General features: G+C 42.5%; 1 protein-coding gene across 2 annotated transcripts in view; it reads left to right on the top strand.

Moving 5' to 3' along the window:
• Positions 1-12,946, top strand: part of MTSS1 (MTSS I-BAR domain containing 1) — a 126,683-nt gene that overhangs the window by 84,814 nt on the left and 28,923 nt on the right. For both annotated transcript variants that reach the window (XM_082499511.1, XM_082499512.1), the window contains exons 4-6: positions 8,313-8,397; positions 9,651-9,742; positions 11,509-11,583. In XM_082499511.1, the coding sequence (XP_082355637.1) occupies positions 8,313-8,397; positions 9,651-9,742; positions 11,509-11,583 (252 nt within the window). The remainder of the gene's footprint in view (positions 1-8,312; positions 8,398-9,650; positions 9,743-11,508; positions 11,584-12,946) is intronic.

Below are 12,946 nucleotides of genomic sequence, written 5' to 3'. Positions count from 1 at the left end.
CTCCGTTCACTAAGGAAGCATGCTCTGTTGGAAGAAGTGACAGCATGTAAAAATAGCTCTGCCTTATTCTGCAGATCTGCTTGCTGTGGGGTTTCAGTTAGATCTGCTGACTTGGATTTAAAAAAAAAATAAAATCTTTTTCTTCTGCTTTTTGCACCTGCTTGTCCCAGTCGTGCTTGATTTTGTGCTTTGGAGGCAGCAGCCATTTGGTCGTAGCTGAAATCCTTGCTGGATTGGGATCAGCAGCGCAGGTGGTTGGGAGACCTGAGTTAAGGAGCTTTTGACTTTTGGGCCCAGAGGTATTTGCAAGGCTTATAGTTGAACACAAAGAGGAGAGATACCTGTAGGCTTTTCACAGCCTCTGTGGAAGTTGGCAGTTCAAAATAAGCAGTGCGTGTGCTGCCGAGCGCGTGGTGGAATTGCTCTTGGTGTTCCAAGCCATTTGCTGTAAGTGTATTATCCCTTCCCCTCATTGAATATTGCTAGCGTCTAATCAGATTACATCGCAGTTCATAGCTGTGCCCAGATGAAATAAAGAGCTGTACTTCAGAAGAACACAGGGATCTTGAGTTACTGCCTTCTTCACGCATCGGGCTGATGTTAAGCGTTCATTTAGGGCCAGATTCATGAATGTACGGAGATCAGTGAGTCTGGCTATCTAAATAGGTCTGAACCAGATCTCCGTATTTTCACTGTCTGGAGCACACAGTGGAGTGGGGTCCTGGGTGCAGCGAGTATCCCTGGCTGATGGAGCCGGCCTTTAGGTACCCGCTGGCTGGTGGCTCAGCTCTGGAATGCTGCACAGGTGAGGGGTTACTCCGAAATAGCGTGCAGGCTTGGCCTTGCGTTCTTCAGGAATTCCCTTTTCACTATAAAGAGTTCTTTTTATTAGCGTACTCTCTTTTTTTTTTTTTTTTTTTTTTAGGGAGCAAGCTTGATGACTCACGTTGCCTGCCTTTCTTGAGCTGTAAGTGGGTGTAGTATTTGGAGCAAAGCAGTTGGATCTGCTCAGATTAAGACCGTCAGGTTTACATAGCTATTCATAGAATGATTTCGGAAATACCTTTCACTAGAAATTTGAAAAGAAATGGGGAAAAGGTATGGACAATATTAGTGGGCACAGCTTCATGGCGAGTACAGATGTTCAGCAGACCCTGTATGTTTTCAGTAATGAAATTATTTGTATTCCAACGAATAAAATGTAAATAACGGCCCTTGGAAAACACAAGTGTGGTATTTGCTCTTCTAAGCAAATCTGTTTCTAATCATGCTTTATTTTTGTGGTGTTAAAACCTCGATGTGGAACTCTAGGTTTATAAAAACGAGCAACAAGCACCTGTGAGGAGGGATGGATATTAATTCTTGAAAGAAATCTCCAAAAGTAAGACGCTGCTGTCTGTGCTGGCAACACCGCTTATGAAAGGAAGAGGATGAAGCCAACTTGCACTCCTGATACGAACATGCTCAAACTTGAGGCTTTTGTTACTGAGAAGCACTTCTGCCTGGACTTTCACTGCTCTCTAACAGGATGTCATGGTTCAGTGATGCATTTTGTGTCTCTTACAAGTTTGTGAATCAATGACAGACTTGTTAGTTTCTCCAAAATGGAATTGATGCATCCTCCGATAACTTAACATTCCCAAAGCCTTCCCTGCCACCTGTCTGTGTGACACCCTCTTTAAAAGCAGAGGGCCATAGGTGAGCTTTTCAGCGTGCCCTGAAGGCTGACCAAACCAAATTTGTCCAAAGATCATAGCACAGCTGGTTCATGACCATATTTAATGTGTGTGACAGACCATATCATAACCCCTGTGTGCATGGGTGGAATTCTGACCCTGCCTGTTTCATGGCAAATGCTCGTGTTCGCTCCCATGGGGTGAGGATTTTGCCCAGTGCTCTGCTCCGAGAACAGCTAGGGTAAGCAAAAATGCTGCTGAGCAGAGGAATAAGCTAAATCAGAAGGAGTCATAAGAGCTTTCTTGCATGTTCTTTAACATACTGACTGGAACATGGTCATAGTCTGTTTTAAGGACTTCCTAAAGCTGGCGGTTGCCAGGGCAGGCTATAGGCTAGGAATGGCTCAGGTTTCCTGTTCCTTTTGCTTCTTTACTGCTTTAACTAGCTGCCACTCTTCTTAACTTTTCTTCCTCTTTTAAAATCAATGCAAATGCAATTTGAGATCCTGTTAGTCCCATCCGTGAACAAATGCCAGTTTCTTCTGCAAACCAGAAAATAAACCGCCTACTGCATTTTTTTCTCAGGACCATGCAGACTGCATGGGGCTCTAGGAAATGTGACAACTTTGTGTCAGGCGTCTATGAATATGTTTTCCAAGTAATTTGCCCAAAAGGGTGCTCGACTGAACATTGCAAGCAAGCTGTTCCTTTGCAATGACAACCGCAGAGATGTGGTACGTGACAAAGGTCTGACGTGGTTGTTTTATTAAATGTGGTGAATCTAAAATCCTTAGGTCTTTGACCTTGAATCTGCATTTGTTGATACAGTCTTCTCTGAAAAAATGTCTAAATTGAAACTTTTTTTAAAAAATACTTCAGGAAATGGTTTGTAGCTGGTTTTGAGCAACAGCTCTCAGAGACTTTGCCAAGTGCTACTTAGAAAGGCTCTTAGTAGCTATAGAAATAAGGGTGTCCTGTTTTCTTTTCCTGGCTGGTAGATGTTGAACAACATCCCTCTGTTGTCTGCAGTTCTTGATGTGTTTTTCCAACCTACAGGCCTTACCTGGAGGATGTTGACACCCTGAAACATCAAGTGCCACCATAGCTCCGTTTTCAGATTTCTGTCCCAGTGGTAATGCTTACAGCCCCTGTGCTGGTCACTTTTAAGCAAAAGCCCTCCTTTGTTCCCTGTCTGCTGTAACACACTGGCACCGATCCCATCATCCTTGAGTTTCATGGAAGCATCCACATAAACATTTTTGCAAGATCAGGGTCCATGCCCCATATAATCAGTGATGGAAACTGCCTGTTCTTCTAACAGTGTGAGTTTGGATAAGGGCTGAGTAATGACCATTAACTTAAAATGTCCTACTGTTAGTCATCCTGTCATAGCCTCCGCGCTCACAGTTGTATTTAATAATCTAGCCTCTGTTCTGCTCCTGCTTTAATCTTTGCTAGAAAATGGAAGCCTCTTCTGATAACTTTGAAATTACAAAAGTATTACACCCATTTTTCATCATTCTCTCCCTTTTGGGAAAGAGGGAAGTAGCTGGCACATTTGGACTCTGCCCTTGAAGATAAAGATGAGCTCGTTAATAAGTTGGAACCTTAAAGGCACTTCCTGAAAGGCAGCCATCGTCTGAGCCTTCTGGGGTTGCTCAACAACAGTGAAGCCAGAGGAGGAAGATAAGAGGTTGATTGTAGTGGGTTGTTTGGAGTATACAGAGGCCATGCAGTGGTACAGCTGCACATTTCATCAAATAATCATTTCCTTGATATATGATCATTATTAAATACAAACATAATGACTCCAATAAAACAATTGAGTCTCTTTCCTACAATCTCTCCCTGTTGTCTCCCTGCAATGTTGAATGACAAGCAAGCATCGAAAGAAAATCATTTATGCCTTTATAGTGGACTCATTGTAGTATCGTGGTCCACAGGCTTTCGTTTAATTATCTTACATGAAAAAGGTTTTTGGTCTTTTGCAGGCTTAGGCAGGAGCAGGGAGAAGCAGAGAAGGTGAGAGCAAAAACATGTTTTGCCTTGCAGAGTTGCCTTTTACTTATGAGAAATAAGGCTGATGTTATCACCCACTTTCTAATCAAATTTGACAAGAGCATTTTGTTAAGCCACTTTCTCTGAGTGGGAATTCTGATGAATATGGCTCTCGTCTCCAGTTTCAAAGTATTACTTTACACCGATCCCAGGCATTGTTTGCCTTAATGGATTAATAATTGTAGTATGTCAGAGGAGCAGATAACTCACAGCCTCATTTTATAAACTGAGAGCCCAAGGCACAGTAGTTTAACTTGCATAGCTGCAGAGCAGCGAATGGGAGCCCAGGTCACCCACCCAACATACTCTCGGTTTGATGAAAAGTTTGTTAATGTGGCCTCAGTATTTCTCTTCAGGAAATTACAGCTACTGGAGAATGTCATGACTTCTTGCCAGGGACCTGCCTGTAGGTGAAGTGGAGATGGGCAGTGCTTTCAGCATACTCCTGACACTTCTGTTGCAGATGCTGTCTTTTGCCACTAAGTCTGAGTGTTGATAGCACTGAAAAGGGAATTATCTCCACTTGGTCTTCTGACTGCCTGGCTCGTGGCTCTGTCCTTGAGTAAGTGGGCAATCATTTATTGAGCTGGTCTTTTTGAAAAGATAAACCGTAAATTAATATAGAGGCTGAAGCAGGTTTTGTATGACTGTGGCATAGCCCAGTGCAATAAACTTCTTACCAGATTTTGAATACTCAGCTGCATAGCCTCTACCAGGACTTGCACACACGTTCGTGTTGCTTGTAAGGTCCATCTCTGCGAATATGCATGTCGGCCACCCACTCCTCCTGTGAGCAAACTACTACTATAACATCAAACAATAATTTATCTAAAGTGTATGTTACTCTTGTTCATGAAAGCTGTCTAGCTGAGATTGGGTAAAAGAAGCAAATCTAAACTACCGTCCCTTGTTGTGTTTGGACATTTTCAAACCACTGCAGTGGTACAAAATGGTTCCCTGTGCCAGTTTGTGTAGCTAGCTGATCCCAGCCCTTTGGAAACAGGAGCATCAAGGCAGTTCTGCTGGTGGGAACCAGCCTTTGCAGAAACCTGCTGGCAGTTGAGGTAAACCCTTTGAACCGCACATGTTCCTGAAAGGACTGCTGGATGCATCGGTATTGGCCATGGTGCTCCAACTCAAAAAATGAAGGGGTAGTGAGAGGTCTGTATTTGATTTTTTTTTTGCCTTCTCAGGAAGCATTTTGATTCTTCACAGGTAGCATGCTTGGGAACAGGGGAGGTAAAGCTTTGTTTAGCTCTGATCCTGTTGGAGCACTTAATACATTAAGGAGGAGTGGTGGGATTCAGACGTGGGAGGAGATGGGCTGGTATTGTCCTTCCATCAGTTTGGTGGCTGATTTTTAACAAGGGATTGCTGAGGCACTCCCAAAATGCAACTTATTCAGGCATATCTGAGGAGGTGATCTTTTCCGAAATGCTGCTGGTGCTGTTTCAGCATCCAGAAACTCTGCAGGAGGTGTATCCGTACCTCCGTGGGATGTCTCACCTGGGTCAGTATGTAGGGATGCTTGGACACGGTTTCTGCCTCTGCTAATCGAGTGAGTGCCGAAATTAAAAAGCCCTTTGTCTCCTGCAAAGGTTCTCTCTCTTACACTTAATTAGACACCAGTAACATTAGCTTTTAAACAGGAATTGGAAATGCATAGTGACTTTATTGTAGCACCGTGCGTTGAACGGAGACCGGTTCCCCTTGGCTGGGGCAGCAGCTGTGGGCACACAACAGCTCTTCGGTGGGCGCCTGCCACCTGCCCCCCTCGGTGCTGGATGCACCACGTGTCCCATGTGCTGCCGGACGCGTGGTGAGACGGCAGCGGGCTGCGAATGAGAAAGCTTTGAGGAATAAAAACAAAGCTCGCTCCTCTCGGCATCCAACAGCATGGTAAGCCTGGTGCAAGAGGCTGCGGGGAACTCTTTAAATGGTCCCGTAGCAAGAGGAGCAGAGAGGGCGGCTGGAAGGACTGTATAGGGACAGGTGTTTGCTGCAGGCATTATGTTGCTTGGTACTGCAGAAATCTCATTTCCAAGGTAGTTAAACTTGGTTTATTCTGAATTCAGTTTATTGTAAACTGAGTTTGTTTATCTATAAACTCCGTGTATTGATTGTAGTGAGTTATGATTTTACAGAGAAACAGGAGTCCTTTCTTGTCGTAGCCTTTTGCAGTGATTGTGTTCCCCAGCGCTTCATTTTTAGGCAGGTTGAGTTTATAATTTAAGTGCTGTTTGGGAGGGCTTTACACTCTTTAGGGAGGGCTGAGCAGTGCCTTTCTCAGCAAATGGTTGGCAAGAGCTGCTGCTTCAGGAGTTCCTGAGCAGGCCATCTTCTGCAACACCTTGTTTCCAGAAGGGGCATTAAGAACTTCTTAAAACTGTTTCTTTCTCCCTTTGCTTTGTTGGAGTAGTCTTTATTCACAGAATAAAATTAACACCTCATACTTCCATGTTCTTGTAAACACTTATGGATAACACAAAGTTTCAAAAGGTGGGAAGGACCAGTAACCCCTCTCATCCCCAACCAGTTGGGTGGGGTTGTTTTTTCTGTGGAATAACCTTTTCATTCTAGGCTTTATTTATTTTGTTATGGTTTTGTTTGTTTGTTTTTTAAACAAGCACAACTACTAATGTATAGACCTAACTTTGTATAGCTGTTTTGCTGACCTTGCCTGTCCATCTGTACTATGTGTTGAGGGGATATATTTATACTTTGGCTATTGGGTTTTCAGTTAAAATTTTGTTACCTTGCAATTTAATATTAATAGTGACTGACCCTTGTTTCCATGTCTCCAAACCACATGGTGCCTTATTTCCTATTTATTGTTCTGAAACAACTCTTCCTTTTTTCATATAATGAGTTTAGGAAAGCAATGTCACTTAACTGTTGAAAGTCCTTAATATTCCAGTTTTTCAGTGAGTTTTCAACCTGAAAAACCTGCCTTTTGCTTAAACTTGATTGGGAATTTTGCTGGTGACGACTGTGGAAGCATTTGGTTCATTTCTTCATCTCTGCCATTGGAGCAGCACCACATTAAGCTCCGAGTTACTCCTATTTGGCAGTGGCTCCATAGAAAAATGTCCATGTTTTGGGACAGAGATCCACTTGTTGTTGCGGACATTGTCCTCTTCCTCCAGTTGCTTCCTCCATATGCTGTTCCCCATCTTCTGTATTGCTGTTCAAGTTACCAGAGTCTATCACAGCTTGTGCAAGTGCAGCATTGTGGGAAGCGATGGGTCTGGATTCAGGCTGGAATCCATATGCTTTTCTCAGCCACCCGTATGCAGCGAGGCTACAGCTCTTCAGTGTTACCAAATAATATTATTTCAAAAGCTCCTTATAAAAACATGAGTAATTGGGCAAGTGACAAAGGACTTTCTGTTTATCTTTTTGAACAATGGAAAATACCAAATAGCCACAATTTGTTCCAGTTATTTAGTGTCTTTGTTCCAGAGCCATTTTGTGGGCACAGGATTTAATTCTGCAAGAATGCAGGAAGATAGTGACTTGGTTTTGTCCTTAAAAAACAAATAAAATTATTACAATTTTAATGTTTCTTTAGTAGGAATTTTTTTTTACTTGCGTAATACCATTTTACAACCTGAGGAAGATATTTTACTGTATATTACAAGTCTAAGGTTATTTTAATAATCAAATGAGACTTTTAAATAGATGCTGATATCTTTGCTATTCCAGAGAATGCTACAGTTTGGAAGAGCTTTGTACCGAGGTTGATGTTTGTACCCGGAGAATAGATTTGGTTTGCAAATAGGGACTAAGCAATTATCAAAACTCATGCTAACCAAAACAAAATTATATTGAAATTTTGTAGGCTGATAAAAGTAGGCAATGCTGATGAAAGTGGGAAATGGAGGAATGTGTGCTTTTTAAAGGGAAAACTTTGGAGGAGGAGCACTTGCAAAAAATTATTCTTGCTGTGAGGCAGTTGTCAGAGAGAGAGGAGTGAGGGTATAAAGCAAATAGTGCCACCTTATGGCAATGTAATGAAAATATATGATTGGTCTGAGATGGCATGTACGTGCGATAGGCTTAGTGATGGTATGTGTCAGTGATGTATGAGGCAATATGTAAGATGAGTTAGCTATTCTGGAGAACCAAAATCCTTTTGAGGCATTGGGTCTAAAGAATCTAGAGATGGGCAAAGTGGATCGAACCCCCTAGGTTTGTTTCCAAAATGTGGAAATAAACCGTCCGTAGATGCCCACTCACTTGCCAGCTTTGCTTCTTGTCTTTTGACATTGCAAAACCTTTTCTTTAACTCTTCTGTCAAGGAGTTGGGCCTCATGGCACATAAAGCTGCTGGGAAGAATTGCGGTTTAATCATGTTTAATTGTTTAGCTCTGGTCTCTGGATGAACAAGAATCTCTTCCCAAGGTGGCAGATATCCCTCAGGTCTGCCTGGTTAATAGTCTGTTTGATTCTACAGTTATTATGAATCTGTTTTACAGTTGCTTTGGAAGACTTGGCACCTGCCTTCTGGTTGACATGCCTACACCACAGGCAGGTATCTCATCAGGGGTCTTACCTGCCTCGTGTTTTGTTTTTCAGGTGGTACCCGAGAGATTGGGTCTGCTCTCACCAGGATGTGTATGAGGCACAGAAGTATAGAGTCCAAACTCCGGCAGTTCTCAAGGTGAGTGGCTCTGTGCCTGGCCTGGAGCTCGAGGTTTGTCTTTCATTTGCTTCTGGGGAACACCTAAAGCTGTTCACCACCATTGACTTTCCAGCTGATCTCTGAGAACAGCAGTTGTTTTCTCCCCCGCAGCTCACTAGGTGTTGTGAACAAGCAGGATTTCGCTGCATGCTCTGGGGACTGGGCTTGTCACTTCAAATCACTCTAAATGCTGCAGATTCCCACTGTCGGTTCCTGTTGCTCAGTTCTGAGCAGGCAGCTGCTGATGTGACCGACCTGTCTTTATTTCAGGACTTTAAGCTTTGTCACTAAGTTTTAAAGCAGCAGCAAGTGTTGTGCTGCTTCCTCAGCTTACTGCAGAGCCCAAATAGCTTGTGGCCAAGAGAGAAACTTTCAGCAAACCAGTATGGAAAAGGCAAATTCTCTCATCCATTTTTTGCAGTTAAAGTTAGACTGGAGAGGTAATGGTAGAGAATTAATTCATGTGTAAGCTGGGCTATACATAAACAACCTACTTCTGAAGTAAGTAGTAGTTTGCACATGTGCCTTTTTTTAACCAGACTTAAAAGTTATACTTGACCTGAGGTGAACCAAAATGATGCTTCCCCATTTGCCTGATGACCTGGGATGATTTTTCCCTTTTGAAATAAAAATATTTGTGAAATGGGCACTGAGGAGACAACTTTAGTCTCTAGTTACCCCAGAGTTAGCTGTTTAAATGGTTTGATCCCAATCTCATTAATTAGTGGAGCGTTACTAGTGGTGTATCATGGACTCTACTGGTGAGAGATGAGGCACATCGGTGGGCAGGATGTTGTTCACTTGTACAACTACTCTGTCTTCTTGTGCGTATACATGTGTTATTTACGTTTATAATCTTCATGGCTGCATGAACCTTTTCGGTCTCCAGAGTATCCATTTAAACTGCTCTTTGTGTGACAGATGAGTACGATCTAACTGTTTACATTGGCCCTGTTTTGGGTCAGTCCTCTGGTTTATGCTCTGTTTCTCACTGTCCTGAACTTCTGCACAGTAATTCTGGTTATCTTGTGATGTGGATTTCTTTTTTTGATCCAGTCCTTTCTTTTGCTTTCTCCAGCATAAACATTTTTATGTTCTGATATTTACATTGTGACACTGGTAGCTGTCGCAGCAAAAAGTAAAAATACTCCAATATTGACCTTGGCTCTCTATATAAGAATAGGGGCATCTGCAGGATTTGATTGCTCTTTGTGTTTTTTCAACAAAATTAGTGCTTTAATTGACTGTCTGATAAACCCACTTCAAGAACAGATGGAAGAGTGGAAGAAAGTGGCCAATCAACTGGATAAAGACCATGCAAAAGGTAGTTACAGAGGAAGAATTCTTTAATAGGAGTGAGATTGTAATATCAGCTTTTCTTCCTCTTTTCATGTTTGTACTGGGGAATTGAATGACGTGCTTAAATATGTATAGCAACTTGTCATGGTTTGTGCCTCAAACCAGGACACAACTCTTCTAAAACACTCCCCTCCCAAAGTGCCTAACAAATTTTTAACCCTTGCATATACGTTTTGAAGGTTTAGTTTGCAGCACCCCATGGGATGGGTTGTTTTTCTAGACTGGTAAGCGGTGACTAGTTTTAACTCTGTTAGCCCACTCTCACTTTATGATCTCCAATAGCACAGAGGGTTGGGGATGATGCATCTATCGCTGCAAAGCCCTGGGGTGTAGTTAAAAGCTCACTAAGATCGTGTGATATCTCAGCTATAGCGTTCTCCAGAGAATGCACAGCCCTGTAAAACATTCAGCATCATTATTTTATATCGGGTGCGATACAGAAATGTGCACCTGGGGAACGGCAAAGCTGTGTCATTGGACACGGGATGCTCAGAGCTGCATTGCTGATGACTGCTCTAGAGGCTTTCCTGGGGGAATGTGCAGGAGGCAGAAAAGTCTTGCACAGCAAGAGCATGTTGGTAGATGCCTTTGGCTTTTCAAATTTATACTGGGGGTGATGACCCTCTAGCTTGGCTGCTGAAAGCAGGTTACAGTTCCACACTGACCCTCGACTTTTGCTATGTCTGAAAGGAGCAACATCACCATAGTTATCTTGGGGAGGGTGAGAACTGATGGGAAGGAGCATGCTGGCCTCCAGAAGAGGATTTGCTTCTTGCCCCACTCTTACTGTGGTCAAACAGAAGCAGCTAAATCAGCAGCTCTTGAAAAACTTTCTACTTTGTGCTCCAGAGAGTGTTAAGCAGGTAGTGGGCAGGAGGGAGGAATCGCCTGGGTTCCTGCAGGTAGGGGGTGACCCTGGCCAAAGTGGCAGTGAGATTTAGGGTTTAGTGGGTAGACTTGGGTGTGGGGGGTGCAGTTGGCCCTGGTACAGTCCCTGTGCCCACCACCAGCCTGCTTCTGTTTTTCCATCTATAGAAGAGTAATAACATTGACCTCCTTTGTTAAAGTGTACGTGTATATGTATATACGTGCATACATGCCTTTTATCTTTTTTTTTTTTTAAAGTATCGGTTTTCATATCTGGTACCTTTAGTGTGCCTGGACTAGAGGTGGAATATTTTGTTCTGGGATTTTAATTCTCCCGGGATTTGCAGCTCATCTGAAAATGAGGACAACTGCAGTGTGCTCCACTTCATCAGAAAGAGCTGGCAATGTGACCCTTCCTTGGGCAAAGTTTTAGCATCCTCTCCCTCTGCCCGACTCTCATGCTGGAGAGGGATCACAGGATATTCTCTGCCTTGCCATTTCTGGGTACTTGTTTTTGAACACAGATGTTTCGAGAAACCTGTCATCTCTGTTTTCCATTCCTGAGAGTGGATGAGTCTCTGAAATGAAAAGCACTCTAATTTTGTACTGTGTTCTCAGTTGTTATTTCTGTAAAGGCTTTGTTTATTTGGGAAAGATTTTGGTATGTGAATGTGCTCACACCCTAAAATGTTATATTAAGCCAAACATATAGGCACTACAAAATGTGAGTTTTAAGCCGCTTTGATTAATAGTAGCTGTCCTCTTAAAATTTGTAGTCTAATGTCTTTAAACATAGCCTTTTCTGTGAAAAACATCGATTTTAATGTTGCGTATGTTGATAATAGAGACTGTGTGTTTTTTTAGAATACAAAAAAGCCCGCCAAGAGATAAAAAAGAAATCGTCTGATACACTGAAGCTACAGAAGAAAGCAAAGAAAGGTAACTTGCTCCATACTTTTACTGTTAAAAACCTTTTGTGCTCTGCTCATTGACAAAGATTGAACAGTGATAGGACTTTTCTATTGTAATAATTCAGTCCCCTGTAATGTATTCCTGGTACGTACCAGGGTACAATTACTATGTGTCATTTAAATCATATTCTGAAGCTGCTGTCTAATGTTCTTATACAAAAGCCTTAAAACTGTTTGTACAAAGTCAATCAAGTTTTAAAATAGAGCGCTTGCTGCTAACTGTTAGAAACGTTGACACTGTAACATGATTTGTGCAGATACCTGTAAAATTTTCTAGAATCTTTTGGAATAACATAAAAAAAGCCATTATGTAAATGTTCTGTAACTATTAACATTTCTCGCTGTTGTCCTTTTCTACCACCTTTCTTTTTTTTTTTTTTTTTTTTTAACAGCCTGTAATCTCCTAAACCTTACATTATTCCTCAGAGTGAGACAAGGTGGCATGGGTTGTTGTCAGGGGGAGGGCACTTGGCAACCATAAAAACCTAAAGAGTAGTAAGAAAAGAAAGGCAGTTCTCCACAAAGGCAATCTGTCTTTTTTAGCAGCTGAATCTCATGCTCCTGTTGCTCTCCCACCACCATCTTGTCACAGGAGTTTCATCATCATGGTAATGGAAACGTGCATCACTGATAGCTGCAGCATTGCCATCACTAAGGGTTTTGCTTGGCCGAGTGCAAACCCCACCAAGCTTTGGAAAAATGATACGGAGCTTGTGCAGAAGCAGACTTTCTGGTTCCCTTTCCTGGCACTGGGCTCTTCCCAGCCGGGTAGGAAGTGTGCTTTGAGCAGCTCTCAGCCTGCAGGTTGCAACTTGTGCTTCCCCTCCTGCCTAAAAACTGTGAGCCCAGGGTCAAGCAAAATAAATGCTGGGGCGGGGAGTTTCTTGAACTTCTAAAATTGTGTATTATCCAGAATAGATGAGCTGTCTCTAACTGTCCTTCCTAATAGGTGAGTCAATAATTACCCTGGTGGAAACCCACATGACTGGAAAACTGCTCCTGAGTTTTAGCTGACTTTAGATGAGGGAGGGAGAGATGGAAGCCAGCAAGAGGGAGCTTAGCTCAGTAGGCTCTGTGTATCTGTCTGTCCGTGGAAAAGTTTACTGTTTTAAATCAGAATGGTGATCTTTAGGGGGACATGATTTTTTGGGCTAAGATTTTATTTTTGGGTGATGCATAAACATGTTTCTTATTTTGTGTGACAAGTTGTTTGACTGCGGAACAGCAGCTTTATAAAGTCTGTGATATTCCCTCTGTTTCTTTTCCTGTCTTCCCCCTCTTTTTGGTCTCATAGCTTATTGTCCCTGGTGATACAAACTCAATGCATGGTA

This window comes from Vanellus vanellus, assembly GCF_965231255.1.
Source record: "Vanellus vanellus genome assembly, chromosome: 2".
Classification (NCBI taxonomy): Eukaryota; Metazoa; Chordata; class Aves; order Charadriiformes; family Charadriidae; genus Vanellus; species Vanellus vanellus.
The sequence above is the reverse complement of the archived record's forward strand: the minus strand, read 5'-3'. Positions and strand labels throughout refer to the sequence as shown.